Raw genomic sequence first — 26694 nt, 5'->3', positions numbered from 1 at the left:
GCCTTCCCAAAGACCCAACAAGGAGCTGAAAGAGTCAGATGGAGTTATTTGCACCCAATCAATGGACAGAAGCAGCTGGCCCCTGTTGCTGAATTAGGAATGGCTGAATGAAGCTGAGGAGAAGGGCAATTCTGTAGGAGGACCAGCAGTCTTAATTAATCTGGACTCCCAAGATTTTTCAAACACTGGACCACCAAACAGACAGCATACACTAGCTGATATGAGGCCCCCAACACACATACAATAGAGGACTTCCAGGTCTGTGTACATTTCAGAGATGATGCACCTAACCCTCAAGAAACTGGAGGTCCCAAGGAGTTTAGAGGTCAGATGGGGTGGGGGTGGGCACATCCACGTGGAGAAGGGGTGTGGTGGGGAGGAGGTGTGGAATGTGGAGCAGTCTTAGGGTGGATGGGGAGGGGCGGGGAATGGAATATGGAGTGTAAAAAATGAATTACAAATAAAATTAAATTAAAAAAAGAATAAAGAGAAAAATATCAAAACTAGTCTATTTATAGTAGTAGTAGAAAAGGTGAGTATAACTGTGATAAAGAAAATTAAACACCCATGCATGAGAAATTATGACACTTCATCGAGACACAAGTGCATAGAGAAAAGGAAAGCTCAACATTATGCTGCCCCTTTGCCAAGTGTGGCTTAAGTTTGCATAGGCCAGCAAAGCTGAGCCAAGAGCCCGTGGTCAACTGCTGATCTGGAACAGGTGGTACGTCTGGATTTATGGTAAAGTTGAAATAATGAAGGTAGTATACTGTAAGTGCAGGAGAAGATTGGGGGCGGGGAGGGGAGAGGAGCAGAGGCACTGCTGCTTATAGGCTTGTAGCTGACACCAGACAAAAGAGGGGATAAGGAAGGATGCTATGAAGTAAGTTTATCCATGTGGCAAAGAATGAGACCACTAATACAACTGAGGAGGAGAGCACTGGCCTAGGATGTGCTAGGTGCTAGGTTTAAGTCTCAGCATTCCCCCAAAAGAAAAACAATGTACGGAGAAAAAAAGATAGTTGATTTGTGTGTGTGTGTGTGTGTGTGTGTGTGTGTTTGTCTGTGTGTGTCTGTGTGTGTGTGAATGTGTCTGTGTGTGTCTCTGTGTGTGTCTGTGTCTGTGTGTCTGTGTCTGTCTGTCTGTGTGTCTGTTTATATGTGTGTGTGTGTCTGTGTGTGTCACTCTGTGTGTATCTGTGTGTCTTGTCTGTCTGTGTGTGTCTGTGTGTATGTGTCTGTGTGTGCCTGTGTGTGTGTGAGCACAGAAAAGCCAAAGGAGGATCCTCTTAGGTATCTTATTCTATCATTCTGCCTTGTTCCTTTGAGGCAGGGTTACTCACTGAACCAAGGAGCTAGTTTGTTAGCCTAAGGGATATCCTGTCTCCACCTCTTACAGCTCTGGGTTACAGGCAACCATGCCTAGTTTTTTATATGGGTCCTGGGATGTTGCGCTCAGGTCCTAATATATGCACAGAAGGACTTTGACCATTGAGCTGCCTCTATAAGAATGTTTTTACCAGCAGAAGTTTTAACAAGAAATAACCAGAAATAATTCTAGGTATCCATTGACAGGTAAACAACAATTTAGGTTTTTCATAGAGTGAACTCTTAAGCAATAGTGAAAAATAAATGATTCTTAAGACATAAGATTTTGAAGTGTTGAAGTCCCAGGAAATAATAGCTTAACAGTTGATGCTATTTGCATGAAGATATTTGAGAAAAACAAAACAGTACATTATTGACACATCTGTAGAGTTTTAAAGACATTTTTTAAAAATGTGCTAAAAATTTTAATGAGACTTTTTGGCCAGGAATCAGTGTTTCAGACCTGGAGGTGTAGAACATTTAGGACAGGAAGACATTGTACTATGCATGAGTGCCTTGCTCAGCCATCATCAGAGAAGCTTCCTCCTGCAGCAGATGGAGACAAATACAGAGACTCACAGTCAGACATCATGCAGAGTGACAGACTTTGGAACACTCAGTTCTAAACAGGAAGTCTCGATCAGATCCTTCCCCTCAGGGCTCGAGGAACCCTGTACTGTGAAGAGGGGGCACAAGGAGTGTAATGGAGGACACTCAGAAAACAAGGCCCTCTAAATTAACATAAGAACTCTCATGAACTCACAGAGACCAAAGCAGCAAGCACAGGGCCTGCATGGGTCTGTACCAGGTCCTCTGCATACACTATGGCTTCTAGTTTCGTGTTCTTGTGGGATTCCTGAATGTTTGAATGACTGGGTCTCTGATTCTCGGGCTTGGGATTGGGTACTTTTTCCTTCTGTCTGTTTGTTTGTTCAATTCTGATATGTTAGTTTTTGTTTCATCTTACTATATTTTAAAAATGCCCAGGAAAGCAAACAAAACATAGATGAGGAAGGCATAGGCCTTAGAAGAAGAACTCACTATGATTGTATAGCTAAACTGTCAGGGTGCCAATAGTTCTTTCTAAATACTTGTGTTTAAGCCCATAGATATGCTACTCTCAACCATAATCAAAGATATTTCTTGTGTAATGAGTGGTCATGAACAGAGAGATACTTGAGGTACTGAGAATATGTGGTGGCTGTCATAGCAGACATTAATGCACCCCTTAAGGCTCAGGGAACACCACAGAAGAGGGGACTGAAGGAGAATGTAAGAACAAGAACATTGAAAGGACTGTGTACTGGGTGTGTCACAGCCAACAGCCATGACCTCACAGCAGCTGTGGCTGCTTGCTATTGGCCTGCACAGGACTGAGTCTGTCAGTCTTCAATCATAGACTGGGGGAGTGGATCCTTGGGGCCCTAAGCTTCCTGCATGAACTCTTGGTTACTGATGGATTCTAGGGGAAGGAGCTAACATTGTTTTCAGTTGTGAACCAACTCATGAGGCCACCAGGCTCCAATGGACAGGTCCAAAACCATGGTCACATAGACAGCCCTGATTTAGTTCAGTGGCTCACAAGTCAAAAGGACATGAATCTGGGACAGGGGCTTGTATGGAGGAAGGAGGATGAAAGGAATTGTGGGCAGCTCAAGGGCGGGGGAAGTGAGAGTACTCAAAATGCATTATTCATGAGTGAAATTGTCAAATGACATATTTAACAAAAAATGAAATAGAGGTATAAGGAGATAGTTCAGCAGTTAGCACTTAGTGCTCTTCCAGAGGAACACAGTTCAAGTCCCAGCGCCTGTGTCAGGCAGCTTATAAGTGCCTATAACTCTAAAACCCTCTTCTGACTTCCAAAAGCACATGTATGCATGTATACAGACAGATGAAAATGAAATACATCTTTAAAAATAAAAGTTGAATATATTTTCAACTCATACTTTCAGAGTCTACTATGTGTAGCTTTCCAGGTAAAAGAAAAATTTGTTTTGGTGCAAGATAAAAGCAGTAAGTTTGATTGTGGGTTTCCTTGGTTTGTTACTAGGGAACTATAGAGAGCTGTTAGAAGGTGGATTTCTTCTTCAGGTACACCTGATTATTCATTCCTGCAAAACCCTTAGTTTATAGTAGCTTGTAGTTTTGCATTAAAATGTTCACACTGTAAAATGTTCCATAGCTAGGAATAAGAAAGGAAGGTTTAATTGTGATATGTATAAAACAAGAAGGGTCTAATGCTATTTTTGTTTAATATGTATGTGCACTGAAAAATCTTACAGATGAGCAGATGACATCTCATGTTCTTAAAGCAGATATGAACAGCACATCAGACCGTGAAATAGATGTGGAAGATAAAGATATAATTGAACATTTCACACAGATGTGTGAAAGGAAGGGCAGTTTGGAGATAGTTCTGGGCTGATGCCAAAAGCATGAGGTCTGAGGCTCTTAGAAACTTCTGCAGTCTTCCTAGTTGCTGCAGGGGACTGGAATGATAGGCATGGGAGGGAGGCAGAACTCAAGGGGTTGAGGAAAGTGAGGAAATGAGTTTCATGAGGCGCTCAAGCCTCATAATATTATGTGTCTCTCTGTGAGGGAACTTGTAGTTTTGAAAGTTGCCTGTCATCTTTTCTCAGCTGCCAGACTCATGGCTTTATAGAAAGGCAACACCTGATTGTGAGATGACACTTTACACACATGGTCAGAATGTGACTTGTAAAGGGTGGATGGGGAAGGGCGGGGAATGGAATATGGAGTGTAAAAAATGAATTACAAATAAAATTAAATTAAAAAAAGAATAAAGAGAAAAATATCAAAACTAGTCTATTTATAGTAGTAGTAGAAAAGGTGAGTATAACTGTGATAAAGAAAATTAAACACCCATGCATGAGAAGTGTTGTGACACACAGAGAAGTTGTTCATTTGCTGTGGTTACTCTATTAGTAGTGGGAGGACAAGGGAAATTCTTCCCCTTGGGAAATGAGAGAAGAACTGTACCTCTTCTGCAAAATGGTAGGAAGAAAAGATTCTACTATAAGACTTTGTAACCACAGACCATGTAACCACGGGTCCATGGCTTGGGACTTGATGGGTTTTTATCTACCAAATGTGTCAGTTTTACACTGTGGAAGCAGCAGAGTTGGTTGTCCGAGTTATAGGGTCAGTGATCAGATGCTAATTAAAGCTTTTTCCAAGTGCGTCTATCACCAACCTTAGAGGCCTTTGTAGGAAACCCTGTAAGATGCCCAGCTTGGTGGAGATAAATGAACTGAAAGTGTGTAGGGAAGTATTAGAATCGACAGTTACCAGAGTATTGGTTTTCCGTGGGATCCAGATCTTTAGGCCATGTCAGAGAATGAAGCCTGGCATCAAGGGTTAGCACAAAACCAGAGTGAATGTTGGCTCAACTGATCACCATAGAGTTCATATAAAAGGATATCCCCCTCTATACCTAGGCTGGTCATTTATATTTCTGGCCTTAGCAAACCTGAATAAGCCCCCAACTGGGCATGGACAGGTTCCAGTGTACCCAGCTATATACCATTAAAACATCATAGCAACTTTTTTAAAAACTATCTCTCAGTCTCTCTCTGTCTCTGTCTCTCTCTGTCACTCTCTGTCTCTCTGTCTCTCTCTGTCTCTCTGTCTCTGTCTCTCTCTCTGAGTGTGTGTGTGTGTGTGTGTGTGTGTGTGTGTGTGTGTGTGCATATGAGTATGGGTGCTTGTGGAGGCCAGCAGGGTCAGGCTTTCCTAGAGCTAGAGTAACTATAGAATGTAAGGTAGCCAGTGTGGGTGCTGGGAACCTGGACATTCTACAAGAGCAGTTGGTGCTCTTAACCACTGAGCAGCCTCTTGATCCCCTGGTATTTAGCTACACTCAAACAATCCTCATATGTCAAGGCCACTGTATTATTTAAGACAGTTGATCAGTAGAACAAAAATAGAAGTTTGTACATTTTTTTTTTTCAAGATAGGGGTTTTCTGTGTAGCCCTGGCTGTCCCAGAATCCACTTTGTAGGTGAGGCTTTCTTGAAATTACATAGACCTGCCTGCTTCTGTCTTCCAAGTGCTGGAACTAAAAGTGTGCTCCACTACACTCAGCCAAGTTTTCATGTTTAACTGTATACATTTATCTGTTATAGCACCATCTACTATGAAGACATATGTAATAGTAGATATTGCTTACGAATACATGTTTGCAAGTATATAAAGAGATATATAGCACTTTCAGCATTATTTTTCCCCTAGGAGGTCATTACAAAATGCAAGGTTGAGTTTGGAGCCATCTCTCTCTTTGCTTATTTCATAAGCTTTCTAAAGTGTGTATATGAAACTAACATCTGTTTGATCATGATACTGTCTGTGTACAGGTGTTCCAATTTTGCTTTCTTCCCCTCTCTCCACCCACACTCCCACCGCACCGCCAGCTGGGATTATACTATGTGACCCAAGTTGCCCTGAAACTTGTATCCTTTTGCCCAGGTCTTGGAATAACCATAGGTATGTGCCATTATACGTGGCTGCCTACTTTTCTTTAAGATCAAACTCACTTCAGAAGTGAAACATTATATTAGCTCCTGTTCCTATTGCTGTGATAAAAAAACTGAAAAAAAGGCAATTAAAGAAGGAAGGGTTTATTTTGCCTCATGGCTAGAGGCACAGTCCACTGTGATGTGGAGTTTATGGTGGTGGGAACGTGAGGCAGTGAGGCAGCAGAAAGAGGTGAGCACTGGTGCTCAGCTTGTTACTGCTTTTCCTTCGGGGGGGTGGGGGTGGGGGTGGGGGTGGGGGGACAGGAGACCATGGAGCTTTGCCCAAGCTCCCTTGCAGACATACCCAAAGCTGAAGGAGTTTGCAACCCCATAGGAAGAACAACAATATCAACCAACCACCCCCCGCCCCCAGCTCCCAGCAACTAAACCGTCAACCAAAGAGTACACATGGAGGAACCCATGGCTCCCGCCTCATATGTAGCAGAAAATTGCCTTATCTGGCATCAATGGAGGGGAGACCCTTGGTTCTGTGGAAGCTTGATGACCCAATGTAGGGAAATGCTAGGGCAGTGAGGCAGGAGTGGGTGCATGGATGGTGGAACGCCCTCATAGAAGTAGGGGGGAGGGGGATGGAATAGGGGGTTTGCAGAGGGGGAAACCAGGAAGGGGGATAACAATAAAAATGTAAATAAATAAAAAACCAATAAAAATATGTATTTTTTAAAAAAGAACACTGCCTGATATGTACAATTTCTGATTCTGTTGGCACAGCCCGCCTCACCCAGTAATTTTTTTTGGGGGCGGGGGGTGAGTTCAAGACAGGGTTTCTCTGTGTAGCCCTGGCTTTCCTGGAACTCACTCTGTAGACCAGGCTGGCCTCGAACTCGAACATACTTTAACTCTTACTACATGCTCACAACTCTCACAGACATGCCCACAGGCCAGGCTGATCTGAGAAGTTCCTCAATTGAGGTTTTCTCTTTTCAGGTGATTCTGGTGTGTCAAGTTGAGGATAAAACCAGCACACTAATAAAAGTCACGCTGGGTAGATAGACTCAATGGAAACAGAAACAGAAAACAAATGTCATTCTCAAGAAGATTAATGCCGAAATTCTAGAGAGACTATTAATAGAGGAGTTCCACAGTATACTAAACATATAGTATGGCAGTATTTGCTCAAAAGACAGTAGAAAAAAATTGAATCCTTTTAAGTATTCTTTATTTTTCCATGAACATTTTTTAAATTAGGTATTTTCTTCATTTACATTTCCAATGCTATCCCAAAAGTCCCCCATACCCTCCCCCACCCCTCCCCTACCCACCCACTCTACTTCTTGGCCCTGGCGTTCCCCTGTACTGAGGAATATAAAGTTTGCAAGACCAATGGGCCTCTCTTTCCACTGATAGCCAACTAGGCCATCTTCTGATACATATGCAGCTAGAGACACGAACTATGAAGGGTACTGGTTACGTCATATTGTTGTTCCACCTATAGGGTTGCAGATCCCTTTAGCTCCTTGGGTACTTTCTCTAGCTCCTCCATTTCAGACCCTGTGATCCATCCATTAGCTTACTGTGAGCATTCACTTCTGTGTTTGATAGGTCCCAGCATAGCCTCACAAGAGACAGCTATATCACGGTCCTCTCAGCAAAATCTTGCTAGTGTATGCAATGGTGTCAGCTTTTGGAGGCTGATTATGGGATGGATCCCTGGTTTTGGCAGTCTCTAGATGGTCCATCCTTTCGTCTCAGCTCCAAATTTTGTCTCTGTAACTCCTTCCATGGGTGTTTTGTTTCCAATTCTCAGAAGGGGCAAAGTGTCTACACTTTGGTCTACGTTCTTCTTGAGTTTCATGTATTTTGCAAATTGTATCTTATATCTTGGGTACTTTGATGTTGGGTACTGGTTTGCTGTAGATTGCTTTTATCATGTTTAGGTATGGGCCTTCAATTCCTGATGTTTCCAAGACTTTTTTTTTTACCATTAATGGGTGTTGGATTTTGTCAAATGCTTTCTCCACATGTAAGGAGATGATAATATGGTTTTTGTCTTTGAGTTTGTTTATATAGTGGGTTATGTTGATGGATTTCCATATATTAAACCATCCCTGCATCCCTGGAATGAAACCTACTTGGTCAGGATGGATGATTGTTTTGATGTGTTCTTGTATTTGGTTAGCGAGAATTTTATTGAGGATTTTTGCATTGATATTCATAAGGGAAATTGGTCTGAAGTTCTCTATCTTTATTGGGTCTTTCTGTGGTTTAGGTATCAGAGTAATTGTGGCTTCATAGAATGAGTTGGGTAGAGTACCTTCTGTTTCTATTTTGTGGAATAGTTTGTGAAGAACTGGGATTAGATGTNCTTTGAAGGTCTGATAGAACTCTGCACTAAACCCATCTGGTCCTGGGCTTTTTTTGGTTGGGAGACTATTAATGACTGCTTCTATTTCTTTAGGGGATATAGGACTGTTTAGACCATTAACCTGATCCTGATTTAACTTTGTTACCTGGTATGTGTCTAGAAATTTGTCCATTTCATCCAGGTTTTTCCAGTTTTGTTGAGTATAGCCTTTTGTAGAAGGATCTGATGGTGTTTTGGATTTCTTCCGGATCTGTTGTTATGTCTCCCTTTTCATTTCTTATTTTGTTAATTAGGATGCTGTCCCTATTCCCTCTAGTAAGTCTTGCTAAGGGTTTATCTATCTTGTTGATTTTCTCAAAGAACCAGCTCCTTGTTTGGTTGATTCTGTGAATATTTCTTCCTGTTTCCACTTGGTTGCTTTCTCCCCTCAGTTTGATTATTTCCTGCTGTCTACTCCTCTAGGATGAATTTTCTTCCTTTAGTTCTAGAGCTTTTGGGAGTGTTGTCAAGCTGCTAGTGTGTGCTCTCTCTAGTTTCTTTTTGGAGACACTCAGAGCTATGAGTTTTCCTCTTAGAAATGCTTTCCTTGTGTCCCATAAGTTTGGGCATGTTGTGGCTTCATTTTCATTAAACTCTAAAAAGTCTTTAATGTCTTTCTTTATTCCTTCCTTGACCAAGGTATCATTGAGAAGAATGTTGTTCAGTTTCCACATGTTGGCTTTGTATTATTTATGTTGTTATTGAAGATCAGCCTTAGTCCATGGTGATCTGATAGGATGCATGGGACAATTTCAGTATTTTTGTATTTGTTGAGGCCTGTTTTGTGGCCAATTATATGGCCAATTTTGGAGAAGGTACCATGAGGTACTGAGAAGAAGGTATATCCTTTTGTTTTAGGATAAAATGTTTTGTAGATACCTGTTAAATCCATTTCTTTCATAACTTCTGTTAGTTTCACTTTGTCCCTGTTTAGTTTCTGTTTCCACGATCTGTCCATTGATGAAAGTGGTGTGTAGAAGTCTTTTACTATTATTGTGTGAGGTGCAATGTGTGCTTTGAGCTTGACTAAAGTGTCTTTAATGAATGTGGCTGCCCTTGCATTTGGAGCATAGATATTCAGAGTTGAAGTTCCTCTTGGAAGATTTTACCTTTGATGAGTATGAAGTGCCCCTACTTGTTTGTTTTGATAACTTTGGGTTGGAAGTCTATTTTATTCGATATTAGAATGGTTACTCCAGCTTGTTTCTTCAGACCATTTGCTTGGAAAATTGTTTTCTAGCCTTTCATTCTGAGGTAGTGTCTGTCTTTTTCCCTGAGATGGGTTTCCTATAAGCAGCAAAATGTTGGGTCCTTTTTGATTAGCCAGTCTGTTAGTCTATGTCTTCTTATTGGGGAATTGAGTCCATTGATATTAAGAGATATTAAGGAAAAGTAATTATTGCTTCCTACTGTTTTTATTATTTGAGTTGGGATTCTGTTCTTGTGGCTGTATTCTTTTAGGTTTATTGAAGGATAACTCTCTCCCTTTTTATAAGGCATGGTTTCCGTCCTTGTATTTTTTTTTTTTTTCTGTTATTTTCTTTTTAAGGGCTGGATTCGTGGAAAGATAACGTTTGAATTTGGTTTTGTCGTGGAATATTTTGGTTTCTCCACCTATGGTAATTGAATGTTTGGCTGTGTATAGTAGCCTGGGCTGGCATTTGTGTTCTTTTAGTGTCTGTATAACATCTGTCCAGGATCTTCTGGCTTTCATAGTCTCTGTTGAAAAATCTGCTGTAATTCTGATAGGTCTGCCTTTATATGTTACTTGACCTTTTTCCCTTACTGCTTTTAAAATTCTATCTTTATTTAGTGCATTTATTGTTCTGATTGTTAAGTTTCGGGAGGAATTTCTTTTCTGATCCAGTCTATTTATAGTTCTGTAGGCTTCTTTTATGTTCATGGGCATCTCTTTCTTTAGGTTTGGGAAGTTTTCTTCTATAATTTTGTTGAAGATATTTGCTGGCCCTTTTAAGTTGAAAATCTTCATTCTCATCTACTCCTATTATCCTTAGGTTTGGTCTTCTCATTGTGTCCTGGATTTCCTGGTAGTTTTGAGTTAGGATCATTTTGCATTTTGCATTTTCTTTGATTGTTGTGCCAATGTTCTCTATGGAATCTTCTGCATGTGAGATTCTCTCTTCCATCTCTTATATCGTGTTGCTGATATTTGCATCTATGGTTCCAGATTTCTTTCCTAGGGTTTCTGTCTCCAGTGTTGCCTCACTTTGTGTTTTCTTCATTGTGTCTACTTCCCTTTTTATGTCTAGTATGGTTTTGTTTGTTTCCATCACCTGTTTGAATATGTTTTCCTGTTTTTCTTTAAGGAATTCTACCTGTTTGGATGTGTTTTACTGTTTTTCTTTAAGGACTTGTAACTCTTTAGCAGTGTGCTCCTTATTTCTTTAAGTGAGTTATTAAATTCCTTCTTGATTTCCTCTACCATCATCATGATATATGCTTTTAAATCCAGGTCTAGCTTTTCTGGTGTGTTGGGTGCCCAGGACTGGCTGAGGTTGGAATGCTGGGTTCTGATGATGGTGAGTGGTCTTGGTTTCTGTTAGTAAGATTCTTTCATTTGCCTTTTGCCATCTGGTAATCTCTGGAGTTAGTTGTTATAGTTGTCTCTGGTTTGAGATTGTTCCTCTTGTGATTCTGTTAGCCTCTATCAGCAGACTTGGGAGACTCTCTCTCTCCTGAGTTTCAGTGGGTAAGGCACTCTCTGCAGGCAAGCTCTCCTCTTGCAGGGAAGTTGCACAGATATCTGGCGTTAGGACCTGCCTCCTGGCAGAAGATGAAGGTCCGAAAAAGGGCCTGTCAGAGAAGCTGTTAGCTTCTGTAGTCCACACTCTCACCTGAGCAGGCTAGTCTCAGAGGGATCCAGGAACCATAATGGCTCCCCCAAGTGCTCTGGCAAAGCCCTCTGGAGCGGGGCAGTCATCTCTCCTCTGGCAGGGAAGGTGCCTGGATGTCTGGAGCCTGAAAAGGGGTCTGCCTCAGAAGCTCTGTGGCTTCCGCCTCTTTTTAAATATTCTTGATGAACTTATATTGCCAAATTCATGTTGCAGTGTATGCTTACTTGCTGAAGCAGTAAAGTATCGCATTAAAATAAGGATGTGGATTCTCATCAGCTTTAGTTTTCGGCTCAAACATCGACTGGTACCAAACTGAGTTAAAAGGGGAGCCTGCAGTTGTCTCTGTTTCCTTTGCCCAGTGGTTTTGTTGTATTTGGCTGAAGCTTTCCGTTCTAGTATCTTCATTTTTTCTCTTGACATTTTCATTACTTATTAAAATGGGTTCCTTTATAGCTTGGAGTAAAAAACAGACCCACCAAGCCTACCAGTGGTCTTCTTCATTATCAGGATTACCCTGCCTTCCAAATCCATATTTTAAATAATTAGCCAGGGTAGTGGTCCACACCTGTAGTTCCAGTGCTTGGGAGACCCGAAGAGCCACAAGCTTGAGGCTAGTCAGGGTTACAGAGAAACTTTATCTGTGAAAAAAAAAATGGGGCGAATGACAGCAAAACCAAAGCAAGCAAGCAGAGAGGTTTTGTGTGTTCAGGTGTGAGCCATTAGTAGGACACTAGCCACACAGCAGAAACAACAGGCAGTGCCAATGTTTTTATACACATTTTCTAATTTTTAAGATTATAATAACATTTTACATTTCCCCCTTTCCATTTCTCTAAGTCCTCCCTCATACCCTCATAACTCTTGTACAAATTGATGGCCTCCTTTTTCTTAATTGTTGTTGTTGCTGTTGTTGTTGTTGCTGCTGCTGCTGGTGGTGGTGGCAGTGGTGGCAGTGGTGGTGGTGGTGTGTGTGTATGTGTGTGTGTGTGTGTATGTGTGTATGCATGAATGTTCCTAAATACATAAATACAATGTCTAAGTCCATCTAATATGTTGTCAGGGCTGACCATTTGGCATTGGACAGCCAATCAGTGTTCCCTTCTCTGGCTAAGGCTACTCTCTGGCAATCAGCATTCTTTAGCTACAGAGAGTTCTTTGTGTAGTAGTTAGGCATTGCAAGCCCCAACCCAAGTCCACATTAGTCTGTCCATTGGTGCCATCCTTGTTCAGAAATGTCAGAATCTAACCATGAAGTCTTACCAACATGAGTGCTTAAGCATCACCCAAGCAAGAGTCACTGTTTTTTAATAAGTAGGAGCCAGGTTAAAAGATCACAGATATAGTCTATTTAATCTCTTCCAGGTGACTGTTGTCAGTGCCCCTTCTCTCAGTTTAAAGGCCTTGTACACTCATGGAGGGGTTTGGATTCAGTGATGCAATTACAGCTGTGTACTACTCTTCCATGTGTATATTTTGATGATTGAAACTTCATTTCACAAAGTTAGTGTGAACTGACATCAGACATTAACTCCAGATTCCCTTATTAAAACTGAACATTTACTTTCTAAATATATCCAGTTGGAGATGACTATAACTTTCTTTTAAAAAATTGGTTGCATATAGAAACGAACATGTCTTTTGTTTTGCTTTGTTTGTTTGAAACAGTTTCAGGGCACCTGGTTGTCTTCAAACACCTTGTATAGCTGAAGATGACCTTGAACTTCTGATCCCTACTAAATGCTGGGATTAAAGATGTGTCTCCTAAGTGTTGGCCATTTACTCTAGCAGGGAAGCATTCTGCAGAATGACTGTCGTAAACCTAGACAAGTTAGTGTCCTGGAGTTGGATATGACTGAGCAGCCTACTGCTAGCTTAATCATTTTCAAATCACAATTTTATGGCTTCCCCAAAATTACTTCATTTCTTACATTCTTTACAATTTGTGATAAGTAACTTAAAGGCTCTAAGATATTAAATAAACAAAATTACTCTGCTCATTCTGGTAATGCCATAACTGTCACAAGCCTTCCCCTGATTTCCTACCTTCTATACCAGATTGCCAAAAGTAATAGGATCTGTCAGCAGGAGTGTCTGGCTAATCAAAACGAAATCTCTCTTGCAGATTTGTACAAAGGCTTGGCTAGCTTTGCCTGTAATGGGATGGTGACACACTTTTTCAAAGACAGCAGAGGATAGTTTTCTTTTTCTTTTCAGTAATTTATTTTTCATTCACTTTCCATTCCTATCACAACCCCCCTTCCTCCTTTCCTCCCAGTCCCTTACAAGTCCCCTCCTATTGCACCCTCCCCTCTCCTCAGAGAAGGAGGAGCCTCCCTTGAGTAACACCCCACTCTGGGACATCTAGTCCCAGTAGGACTAGCAGGGAGGCTCAACTGTAAGTAAGGATAGGCTAACATGAGTTCTCAAGTATTTTAAATGCTAAAATGTTAAGGTGGAAACATAAAGAAGGATGGTAATGTCACAAAGTGGTCAAAGAAGGGTTGACTTCCTATACCACAATGCAGTTTTAAAGATTTTAGCTCTTTAGCTCTTACCTTTCTTACTCTCCTCTCTCTCACTTTCCACTTCTCTCCACGTGGCCATGGTCGGTGGTCTCCCTCTTTCTACCTTCTCTCTTTCTTCCTGCCTTTCTACAATAAAGCTCTAAAACCAAAAAAAAAAAAAAAGATTTTAAAGATTATGCTGTTTTAATTATGTCTCTATGTGTGGGTGTATATGTATATGTGGGTATATGTATATGTGTATGTGGGTATATGTGGGTATGTGTGTGTGCCGGGGCCATGGGCGCAGAGGTGTTGGAGCTGGAAGTACAGGTAAGGTTCCTGATTTGAGTGCTGGGATTTAAACTTGAGTCCCCTGTGCAAGAGTATCATGCACTCCTAACTGCTGAGTCACATCTCTAGCTCAGATATCTTTAAAGAAACTGGATTTGCCTACTAATGCTTTAAAACATATTCTTGCTTGTGTTTCTTAGGTCATGATGGGACATGAAAAGGGTTTTTTTTTACTTTTTAATATTATTTACTTGTTTTACAGACCTGATTCTGTTCACAATAGTGAAAGTATTTAAGCAGGTGAACTTACATTACTGTTTTACAGCATGGGGTGTGGTGTTATTTAACACAAATAGTGATGATGTCTGTAGTCAAGAGAAATCCCTTAATTTCTTTGAGCTTTGAATTTGAGAAGTGACAATAATCGGGTGTGGGGGGTGGGTAACAAAGCAAGTTATTGGGACAACATACTGGGTAAGGTGCATGTGTACCTGGCGTTAGCAGCTCCCAGCGCCTGTTTCTATCGTTTGCAGCTCCTGTACACCTACCTGTCAGAACGGGGCTGCTATTTACTGCTTTGCTTTGTTCATAGTTGATGGGATTTTTTGTAACTGTTTTTGTTTTGTTTGCTGTTTTGTTGTTTTGTGGAAGTGTAAGCTACAAAGGAGACTTGTAATCTTAGGGCAGTGTAGCTTTCAAACAGTGGGTTCTGTTTAGGAAGAGAAACAAGGACTTAGTGTTTTTATGTGTTCTGTCTGAAGAAAGTTTTGCCATTAGATCTGTAGTAGTGATTGATGAATTGTGTACACATATCTGCCATCTTTAGGTCAAATCAAATGCATGACTTGAAGAGGGTTGAGAGACCTTATTCTGTTCAGAATAGTGAAAGTATCTGTAATTCTTTGCCATCAGGTGAACTCATGCTACTTTCATTTTCTTCCAGATTCATGAAAAACTTCACTGCTATGAGAAGCAGAATCCGTTGCCCATTCTCCATGGTGCAGCAGCATTGGCTGATGATGTGAGTGTGCCTTTCTGGGTTTGCAGGATGTATCACCCATGGCCCTGCCCCAAGTGGGACCCACCCCATTGCAGACAGATGTATGCGATTTTGAGAGAAAACTAGAAGAAGTTGCAAATGTTTCCCAAATCTCTGTCATCACCACGCTTGTGCTTTTTCTAAAATTATGCATAGAGGTACCCTGGTATTATGCACAATTATGTGTCTATGTAATAGAAATTGTAGGCTTCAAATTCTGTGCAAAGAAAAACTGCCTGGCATCAGTGTTCTGTGAAAGTCACATAAGGGGAATGCTTTGGAAAATAAAGACAAATGAGATAGTTACATTGCTGACAGTACCAAAAATGACAGATACTAGGATAGAAATTTGGCATATTAAATCCATAAAAGGCAGGATTGTTTTTAAAATGAATTATATAGTATAGTAATGATTTATGAATATTAGACCATTCCAAATTACCTTTATAACCAAAAATAAATTTAAGAAGCATTTGGCATTGATGGAGTAGTTAATTTCCTGTCTCTATAATTTCATTTTAAGCCTTTGGAAGGGGAACTCACTTGCTGATTCCCACTGTTAACTCTTAGACTCAGATGAATTGAGAATCCACCTGGATAAATTCTAAGGACACAGGGCTCCAGAACAAATGGGTAGACGTGTGTAGTGACTACTACGACTTATTTGTTGCTTTTCAGTGAGGCTCTTGTTGCCATAAAGCAAACTATAATGCAGTGTTGTAGAGTGTTGGGGCCCTAATAAAATAAACAAGTCAACTGGTTTCCAAAGTTGACTTTAAACAACCAAGTTGTAGCTGATTGGCTCTCAGGCACAAACCTTTTGTGTCCTCTGTGGACATGAGTGTGTTTTAACACATGTCCCACAAAGAAGTGTACTTGTGCAGCAAAGGTGAATAAAGGTATAAAGATAGCCCTATGAGTTGCTGCAGTTGCAACTTATAAGAGCCTTAAAAACCAACATCAAAACACAGACCCCAGAGAGGTTTTAGAAATGTTTATGTGGAAACTAGTGCCCCACTCCTAAGCAAATTATAAAAATTTCCTTTAGAGATTTCTTTGTGTGTGTGTGTGTGTGTGTGTGTGTGTATACCAGAAGAGGATGTTGGAGCCAAAATTACAAGCAGTTGTGTGTTGCCTGATGTGGGGGCTGGGAACCAAACTCAGGTCTCTTAGAAGAACAATAGACACTCTTTACTGCTGAACCATCTCTTTAGCCCCCAATTTTGCTTTTGATTGTTTAAAAAACAAACAAATAAACAGAAAGAATTCAAGGCAGAGAATATCACTTAGTGCGAGAGTGTGTCCCAACTATGTGACACATGGGTTCAAGGTTCAGAAGCCCCACAAGTAAGCACACTAGAATCTGTGTAGTTAGGACAAACCATGGGCTTTAATTTTCTAGAATGGTGTATTTTAATAATAAAACACATATATGTAGTGAGTAATGAGCTATCTGTGTAGGTCAAAATTTATATCTTAATAAAATGAAAGCAGGTTTGAGGTGTTATTGATGAATCTATCAATTTTCTCTGATTTTGCCTTCTTTACAGAAAGATCCTCTTCCTTAGATAAGAGCCACCTTGTCCTGGCAGTACTTGCATACATGCATATATGTATACCATTAACACCATATATTCCATAATTATAATCCCTTTTTAACTTTGATTTGTGTGTGTATGTGTATGTTCTTATAGCCTAAATTTGACTAGAAGTTTTTTTTGTTTTTTTGTTTGTTTTTACATTTACCTAAAGTTGGCAAGTGGGAATTATATATATTATGGGTTGTGGTTACTACCCATGCACACACATGCACATTTCATAAGAATCGACTCAGGCAGTTAGCTTGTCTCTCACCTCAACATATTTATTTGCAAGTGAGAACATTCCATATTTTTTAGTATAGAACATGAGTGATGTCAAAGTTCAAAGTCTTTTCTTTTGAACCAACACCTAAGCATCCTTGATTAAAAAAAATAATAATAAATGATAAATAATATATGCTGGCGTTTTGGGTACCATAGTAGTTGCCAAATAGTTCTGGGGTCATGATGAACCTGGCTCCTATTTAATAGACTTTATAGACTGTGTACAGAAACATAATAAAAAATACAGACCATTGACCCTGTTAGGGCTGTTCAAGGTCTTTTTATCCCAGCTCTGAATAGCACAGCTACTGTGGGTTTCTGGAAGCCCTGAGAGTTTCACCACCTCATTCAGGAGCTGTCTTCTCTTTTGTTTTTTGTTTTTTTTTGTACACTGTCAAAGTTGATGCAGTCCTTTTTACAAATGGCCCTTTGTCTGTGTGCAGAAGACCGTTCATGGAGATGAAGTGCTGGGATTTGCCCTCCCGGCAGTAAATCAGAAGGTGAACTGGCTGATGGGATTACTCCAGTTGCACTCAGCCTGGCCTGGAAAGAAGACTGCAGATTGATGGCCTGCTTCATTCTGTGCTGACTTATCCTGTAGCTCTGGAAAGCAAACATTCAGTCGTGACACAGTAAACCTTACGGCGTTCTGCGCACTGTTACTCATGTTGATGTAATCTCCCTTGCAGCTGACTGAAGAGCTACAGAACAAGCTACCAAACAGTGAGATCAGAGAGCTGTTGAAACTGCTGTCAAAACCCAATGTCAAGGTGAGAAAACGAAGCGGCTGTGGCGTATATCTTCTCAAAGGCGCTCAAGGGGCCTCAGAGCAAGTTGCTTCTTGCTTCCATCTTCAGGTGCAACAGTATACGACTGCAATGGCAAGCCACAGTCAGAGTTGAGAAGTATGGTTTGCCTTGAAAGTCAGGTTTTCATTGACGTGGTGAATTCATTTGATCTAGTGGGTGCAGGACAGAGGCTCGGTATATGGCCTGGATTGTTGGCATGAATCATTCTTCATGGCTAATTGATAATAGATAGTTTATTATAGGAGGAAGATTTCATCCCCCCTGTTTCTCCTCACTTAGTGTCCCCATGTCCTGTCCTGTGTACTGATTGATGTTTCAGGATCCCTTCCATGTAACAGTGGAGCCTTCTCAGGTATAAACTTGCAGGACATTGGTAGCCAGACCTTGGTTCTCTTTTCACTGTGTCCTGACTTGATCACTTATCTTTCCTACAGATGGGATGTAGCTAGAGAAGGAGATTCATAGTCTTCTCTGCAGTCTGAAGTCATGAATTTACAGAATTTGATTGTGTCAAGTTCTGTGATGTAAACATTTGGACCAGACACTGCTGCCATTATGTATAAATTACTATATTATCTGAATCTCAGAATTAATCAAAGGGTTATTTTAGAATGGTTACTGATAATTATAGGATATTGGGTAGGATTTTTTAAATATTATTTTATTCCTTGAGAATTTTATAAGATGTATTTTGATCATGTTGATTGCCTGCCCACCACCAACTCCTCCAAGGTGAAAAATCTATTTTTACCCTCTGAAAAATGTCTCTTGGAGCCATGCTATATTTGCTCTTAAATTTACATGTTAAAAAAGTCAGTGATGAATCAGAGTGGAAGGAAAATATCTATAAACTATGATGTCTAATCCCTAGAGAAAATGTATGAGCACATGCCTTCAGTGAGTGAGTGGCCTGGAAATAGCACCATGAGGCTGATTTGTTATGGTCGAGTAGGTTAAATTTTAATTCCAAAGCAGGGCAAGATTGGAGAAAATGTTGCTTGGTATTAACATGCTTTGGGAAGAGGATTGCAGTCAGACCATGCTCTGAAGATTGCTTCATTTGGTTTTATACTGCCTATTATTAGTTATCATCAGCCATGGCAGGGTGAGGTGAACTGCGGGAAGCCAGTTAGATTCCTTAGCAAGACTTGTGTTTGGTTCCAAAGTACTAAGTTGAAAGTAGTGTTTCAAATGAAAAATAAAATATTTTGCTATTCTGTCCAATAGTGTTTAAAGGGCAATTAGCTAACAATATAGACATTATTCTGGCTAGAAAATAGCATTTGTTTTAAGAGTCAAGTGTTACCAATGGCATTGTGAAATCATTTAGATAAAGCTTTATGTGGAAAATATGTTAGTGGATGATCTGTTTAGTTTTTATGTTTATATAGCAACGTGACCAAGGATAGCATGAAAGTTGCATGTTCAAGAAACGCACATGGAGAGTAATGGGAACCAGACATGGTATTTCAGTGAGTGGCTTGCTCTGTGGCCAGCCAGCCTTTTGACAAGAGTATCTTTCTTTCATTGTCTTAATATTTGACATTGCTCTCCTTGAAGGAATTTACATAGCTACCACCTCTTGAATGTTACTTTTAAAAATAATTCTTTTTAAAAGATTGTCTTTAAAATAATTTTAGGAATTTAAGAATGTAGCCACTCAGTTCTAAATGCTGGGAGTCAAGATAAGTAGAATGGAGCATTTGTATATGCAGTTCTGACGCAAGGTAAACACTTCTTCAAATTTTAGTGGATAAAGGAAATTACTTAATTTTAGACTGCTGTTCTGTTTGAATTACTTCATCGACAGTACTGAGGAGAGACCTAAGATGTACTCCAGACACACCAAGGTTTTTTCTTTTCTTTTCCAACCACATCAAGATTTGTTCAATCAAATACATGGTCACTATAGAATAACAATATTTCGACATCATAGGTCTGCCACCTTTTCGGGGGGGCAGGTTTTATAGCTTAAATTTAGTAACTTGCAAACAAAATAAGATAGATCTTCATCTACTTTTCTTAGATGTCTATTCAATGCCTGTTGTATGCCAGATTCTCTGGATGGATCTGTTTGAATAATGGATGCCAATTTGGCTTGGAAGCAGTAAGGGAAATAAATAATTGAGGAAGTGGCCTTTGGGTATGAGGTAGAGGGAAGGTGCAGAGATATCCATAGTTAGGTTGGGGGTGGAGGGTGGAGAGTAAATGTTTTAGGTAAAGTTGAATGGCACATGAAATCTTAATAAAGAGGTTGTAAAGCATAGCTCTGAGCTTGCCCAGTGTGACCTGCAATTCCAGTGCTGCTGTCAGTGGCCTTTCTTTTACTTTCCATGTCTACTCTATGAAGTAGATAAACGAGAAGACCACCCTAGCTGTCAGCATTTTAAGAAATTTGGATTTTTATTCTGAGTGCAGGGGGAGTCCATGACAAGGATTCAAGCAGAAAAGTGACAGCTGCTCTCCTTTTGTGGACTGCAGTGAGACAACAAAAGCCTTACTAAAGAGGAGACCAGCTATGAGTCTGTTGGAAGGACTCAGGGGTAACATGCTTGTGGCCCTGGTCAAGGTGGGCCGAGGGTCATGTTTAAGGCATAAATTAGCACATATTATTGGGACGAATGTATAATCGAGGCAAAAAGTAAGAAAAATCCACATTACAATGAATTCCAAATAAATTCAAGGTATATATAATAAACCACAAAAATATTGGTGGGGTTAGAGGTGTAGTTTAGTAGAAGAGTATTTGCCTACTGTCTTTGAGGCCTGGGAGTTGATATCTAAAAACACATACACACACAAACACACATACAAACACACACACACACACACACTCACACACACACACCAGCAGTTTTTAAAACGTGGTGAATACATTATTCAAATGGCCTAGATATTTATTCTTAGTAAGATAGAAGTATTGTTAGTTGCTTATATCTGTCTCTAAGCACTGTGCTTATAGCGTGCGGAATTTTAAGTAACTTGAAGTCAATGAAAACTATTCAGTGTTGGAAATTTTTATTCTTTTGTGGTACTTTTGTAAGTCTTCTTTTTGTGTGCATTTGCACATGTGTGCATGCCCGTGCACGCCTGTGCGTGTGTGTGTGTTGTGCATTTTGTGTGTGTGTGCACTTGTATGTTCATGTGTATAAAGGTTAGAATAATCTCAGGGCTTTGTAGATCATGCTAACTGACTCCTGATTCTACTTCCCACCTTGCCATCAGACTGCTGTAATTAGATACCCACCAACCTGTCTAGTTTACTTGGGTTCTCAGGAGTCACATTGGGTCCTCATATTTCCACAGCCTGTATCCATAAAGCCTTTCCCCAGCTCCTTTACATGCTTTTTTATCTGCTCATATAATTAAAAATTTTCAGGTCCTCTCATTTATAGCCTACAATTGTACCCAGTTAATCTTGCCTTTTGTAATCTCTCACTTTCTAAAGAGTGCTCTCTTTCTCGTATGTTCCATGGCTGTGAGCTTTTCATACCAAGGGAATGGTTTGTTCTTCTGCAGCATTACCTTTACTTGAGGACTGTCAAAAATGTAAAGATTATGTCCAGTGTTACCTGCTTTGCTCATGGCTGAGCACTGAGCGCTAGGCAAACAAAGGCTAAGTCATTAGTGAATGCAAACATGCACACATGACTCCAGTAAAGGCAAATTAGTCTGCATTATCCTGGTGCTCATTTTGGTAAAGCAGTAATGTGATATCCATTCTGGAACATGATATTATAATTTAGGATGTCAGGGGAAATTGGGAGGACTAAAAAAAAAAACTAAAATAAAAAATAAAGATTTGTTTCAGTTTTCCAGAACATTTACTTACCAGAAATTACTCATAGCCTAAGCCTGAAGAATGGATGAAGCTTCACTAAAGGAAGTTGGAGGAAAAGTTGAGCTTCCTTCTGGATCTGTTCTTCATAATAAACAGGCATCTGTGCACCTGATAGACACTCAGGCATAGACCTGACTCCAGGAGTCCACAGCAGTGGCAGATTTCAGGTCTGGTGTTCAATTTCCTGTAGATGCTTCTGAGCAACAGGCAAACGCATCAGCTGTGACTGGTGATTATGTCACATGGAAACACAATTCTTATTTAACTTCTGCCCTTTGAGAAGAAAATCTATATGATGAATAAAATTACCTCAGTGAAAGCAGGAAAATGGAATGCCAAATGCTTTCTCATTGTCAAAGTACAAAATATTGCTAAGCAACAATATTCCTACAGCAAAACTGTTAAGCATGATGAACTTGAAATCTACAAACTTATGTTTGAATTTAGACATGGAAATAAGTCCAACTCCCACCCCAAATAGGTAGCTGGTGTTGTTAATATTACCTATTATATTGTAACTATTATTTAAACATGTCTTAATTAGTGATCTGTTGTTCTCAATGCAGGATGTGGTTGACATTGAGATAGTGAGCATTTCATTGCTCATCTTTCATTGCTCTGGGCAGAGCATTAGCTTCTTCTAAAGGAGGTCTGCTGCTGATTCATTAAAAATTCCCATCTTATCAAAAGTCTTCTCTGCTGAGAGATATTTTTGCTGGGTATATCTTTTCAGGTATTTTAAAGGTGTTGTGCTGTTGCTCTATACATTATTTTATGTCTGATAGAAGTTACTTTCATCTTCACTCTTTTATATGTAATGTGCTGTTGTTTTTTTCTGGTACATGATTTTAGAATTTTCTCATATATTAAGCAGTTTTATTTAATGTTTCTTTACATGTATTCAGGTACTTAAGCTTCATGAACATGTGAGTTTATTATTTTTTCACTAAATTTGAGACATTTTTTCCATATTTTCTGAAAAATAGTCATACTTCTTCAAAGAGTCTAAGTACCTATTTTAGACTATTTAAAATCCCACACTTGTCTATTATTCTATTTTTTGTATGGGTGTTTTGTCTGCATATATGTGTATCATGTGCTCTGGTGGCCCTGAGGGCCATATGTCCTGGTACTGGAGTTATAGGCAGTTGTGAGTCATCAAGCAGGTACTAGGAATTAAACCTAGGTCCTCTGGGAGAACAGCCCACACTCTTAACTGCTAAGCCATCTCTTTAACCCCTCCCTTAATATATTTTTATTCTTGCTTCATTTTGGATATTTTATATCACTTTGTCTTCTGCAGAGTTACTTTCTCTTTATGTAACCATGATATGGTATATATGTGTACGGTGGTGGTGGTGGTGGTGGTGGTGGTGGTGTGTAGTACCCCACATACAGAGGTTAGAGCATAACTTTCAGCAGCTGGTTTTCACCTTTTACCTTTTTGAGATGGAGTCTTGTTTCTGATGATTCACAGCATGTACCAGGCTAACAGACCCACAAACATCTGGGTGATTCTACTGTCTTTACCTTGTGTCTAGCCAGGGGTTTATGGAGATCACATATGGGGATTAGATACTCACTACCACATCTGGTTTTCATGTGAGCTCTGGGGATCCTGAGGACATCAAGCTTAATTTTACCTACTGAGCCATCTCCCTAGCCTACAGTAATAGCTTTTAATACATGTGGTGATTTGAATATGCTTGGCCCATGGAAAGTGACCTTGTAGGAATAGGTGTGGCCTTGTTTGAAGGAAGTGTGCCACTGTGTAGTCAGGCTTTGAGGGCTCCTAGGCTCAAGCTCCATGCAGTGTGGAAGAGAATCTCCTCCTGGCTATCTGTGGAAGACAGTTTCCTTCTAGCTGCTTTTGGATCAAGATGGTTCTTCCAAAACGAAGTCAGCCTGCATGGTGTCTTGCTTCTCACCATGATGATAATGGACTGAACCTCTTAACTATAAGCCAGCAGCATTAAATGTTTGCCTTTATAAGAGTTGCCTTGATCATGGTATCTCTTCATAGCAATAGAACACTGACTAAGACTATTGTTTTTAGCTGATTATACCTCTGAGTAATTTCAGAATTTTGTTCTGTTGCTTCAGTTTTTTGATCCTTATGAGTAATGCTTTCTTTGGCATGTCTGGTATGTTTTGATTGATCTATATTCATGTGTGTTTGATATTGAGCACAGTAGTGTTCTTATAGTCAATATCTGTGATTCTTTTTCTGTCATACAATTAAGTTACTTGGGCAAGTTTCAGCCCTCTGAGGTTACATTTTGTTCAGTTAGCATGTCACAGCTTTTAATTTTTGGTTTATTTTTAACAGTCATGAGGATTCCCCTGCACTAAAAACCAGGAGCTGTCCTTGCCCTGTGCAGGCTGCAGAGGTTGGTGCAGGCTGTGCAGGCTGTTTTCATCATTTTCCTGTTGTTAATTGAAATATTTGAGACTAGGTATTAAGAGAGGAGAAAGAGAGAGAGAGAGAGAGAGAGAGAAAGATTGATTGATTGATTGATTGATTGATTGATTGAAGTCAGAGTTTTAGAGACACATTCCACCAGTCCCTGGTTAAACATATTTGGAAAATGTTGAACATGTACTGTACACATACAAAAATTCTTTTCAGTACAGTACAACAACTATTTCCATAGTATTTGCATTGTGTTGAGTGATAGGAATCTGCAGGTGTTTTAAAGCATGTAAAAAGTGCACATAAGCTTGTTCATGTATCATACCATTTTATGTAGCACATGAGCATCTGAGGACTTTGATATTAGTGCATGATATTAGTGCGACTCTTGGACTTAATCCTCTGAGATGCAAAGAACAATTGGCGCATATATTAGAGTTATTAAAATTGTTTAATTTAAAAATTGATACCATTTTGCCATCCAGAGCTTCTGATATCTTGATAACTAATAGCAATGGAATGGTACAAAATATCAAATATAATACATGAACAATTCTAATTGTGCATAAGCAAATACAATACTGAGGTCAAGAAACCCAGAAATAGGCCTGGGGATATAGCTTGGTGTTTACATGGTTATACCCCTAGAACCATGTAAAGCCAGGCATGGTAGTGTGTTGCAGACAGAAGCATTCAGAAGCTGTTGAGTCTCCTGGATTGGTATGCACACCCACCAGAGAGCAAGTCTCTCTCCATCCCAGTGGAGGGCCATGACTGACAGCAGATGTTGTCCTAACTTCCTCACCTGTGCTATAGTGTATATGTCTGTACATCAAACAAACAAACACATACAAAGATAAAAATGGAATAATAAAAGCAAACACACTTTTTAAATAAACCAAGGAGCATCCTTCTGTAATGGATATTTTGGCCAGGCCTCAATGAAAAGGAATTATTTAAGATGAAGAAGGAAGGAAGTGATAGGCACATAGAAGCTATTATAGTACCTTCTGTAGGCATGGCAGTGGTGATGTAGTCTTTCCCATCTTATCCCCCCTGGTTTTGTAGCATGACATTTACCACAGACTATATGAAATCAATATTATGATAACTCCCATCAAACTTTACAGAAACAGGTGGTATAGTTTGTTCATCTTTGAGTTGGATTAGGAAGATTGAAATAGGTTTTGAATATATTTGAGAAGTATATTTAGTAAGCTATGGACTAGATGTTCTGACTGGAGAGGAGAACATGATCTCTAGCTAGAATCCAGTATGGATAGTGCAGCAAGTGAGACCTCTCAAATGCATTAATCTGAAATATGACATGCAGAGTTCCAGCATTTTCTACCCTCATTGACCTATATGAGACAATGTTATAATATACTTTTATTCTTTAATATGTACCCATTACACAAAAAAGTCACAAACCAGTGAGTGATGGCATTGATCAATTCTCTGTTGATAGAACAAAAAATGTATACAAACACACATGCATATGCATATACATATGAGGGAGAGGAGATGATATTATGTATAAACTCATTTTATATGGAAGATGACCTTGAATGTCTGATTTTTGTGCCCCTACCTCCTGGGTGCTGGGATTATAAACATGTACAACCACACTTGGTTTATAAAATGTTTGAGAGTCAGCTCAGGGCTTCCTAGACACTGAACAAGCACTGAGGTACATCCACAGCTTAGGGGAAAAAATAAAAATATATGAAAACACCCATATGTCTCAGTGTCACATGACTGAACACTAGAGTTTAGATCAAAACATGTTATAAAAGGGTGTGGCAGTTACCTATAATCCCAGCACAAGGCAAGCAGAGAAGAGATCACCCAAGAAGCTGGCTGGCACTGGGTCACCTTGGGTGTGGAGTCAGTCGGCGGACACCCCCAAGGTCCCCTAGAGGACTCTCCACGCGATCTTAGGACCACCGGTGAGTGGAACACAACTTCTGTTCCAATTCAATCGCGAGAAACCTGAGACAGCATTAGGGAAGCAGGAAACCCGGCCTGACCAGGGTCACAATTCCCTTCCGGTCAGCGCCACCACTTGGTCACCTGGGCACAGAGTTGGCGGACATCCCCAAGGTCCCTAGAGGACAACTTCTGAGACAGACCCCTTTTCGTGCTCCAGACATCTGGGCATCTTCCCTGCCAGAGGAGAGGTGACCGCCCCGCCCGGGAGGGCTTTGCCAGAGCACCTGGGGGAGCCATCTTGGTTCTCGGATCCCTCTGAGACTAGTCTGTGCAGGTGAGAGTGTGGACTACAGAAGCTAACAGCTTCTGTCACAGACCGGAGCAACATAACTTCTGGGACAGGTCCTGTTTTGGGCCTTCATCTTCGGCCAGGAGGGAGGTCCGAATGCCAGATATCTGTGCACCTTCCCTGTAAGAGGAGGCTTGCCTGCAGAGAGTGCCCTGACCACTGAAACTCAGAGGAGAGAGCTAGTCTCCCATGTCTGCTGATAGAGGCTAACAGAATCACTAAAGGAACAATCTCTAACAAGAGACAACCATAACAATTAATTCCAGAGATTACCAGATTGCAAAAGGCAAACTTAAGAATCTTACTTACAGAAACTAAGGCCACTCACCATCATCAGAACGCAGCACTCCCACCTCGCCCAGTCCTGGGCACCAAACCAAAAAGCTAGACCCAGATTTAAAAGCATATCTCATGATGATGGTAGAGGACATCAAGAAGGACTTTAATAACTCACATAAAGAAATACATGAGAACACTGCTAAAGAGTTACAAGTCCTTAAAGAAAAAGAAAAACACATCCAAACA

General features: G+C 40.2%; 1 protein-coding gene across 3 annotated transcripts in view; it reads left to right on the top strand.

The window, feature by feature from the left end:
* Window positions 1-26694, top strand: part of Mpp7 (membrane palmitoylated protein 7) — a 278049-nt gene that overhangs the window by 150156 nt on the left and 101199 nt on the right. For all 3 annotated transcript variants that reach the window (XM_029472156.1, XM_029472157.1, XM_021150579.1), the window contains exons 4-5: window positions 14865-14942; window positions 17515-17595. In XM_029472156.1, coding sequence (XP_029328016.1) covers window positions 14865-14942; window positions 17515-17595 — 159 coding nt within the window. The remainder of the gene's footprint in view (window positions 1-14864; window positions 14943-17514; window positions 17596-26694) is intronic.

Source organism: Mus caroli, chromosome 18 (assembly GCF_900094665.2).
Source record: "Mus caroli chromosome 18, CAROLI_EIJ_v1.1, whole genome shotgun sequence".
Lineage (NCBI taxonomy): Eukaryota > Metazoa > Chordata > Mammalia > Rodentia > Muridae > Mus > Mus caroli.
The sequence above is the reverse complement of the archived record's forward strand: the minus strand, read 5'-3'. Positions and strand labels throughout refer to the sequence as shown.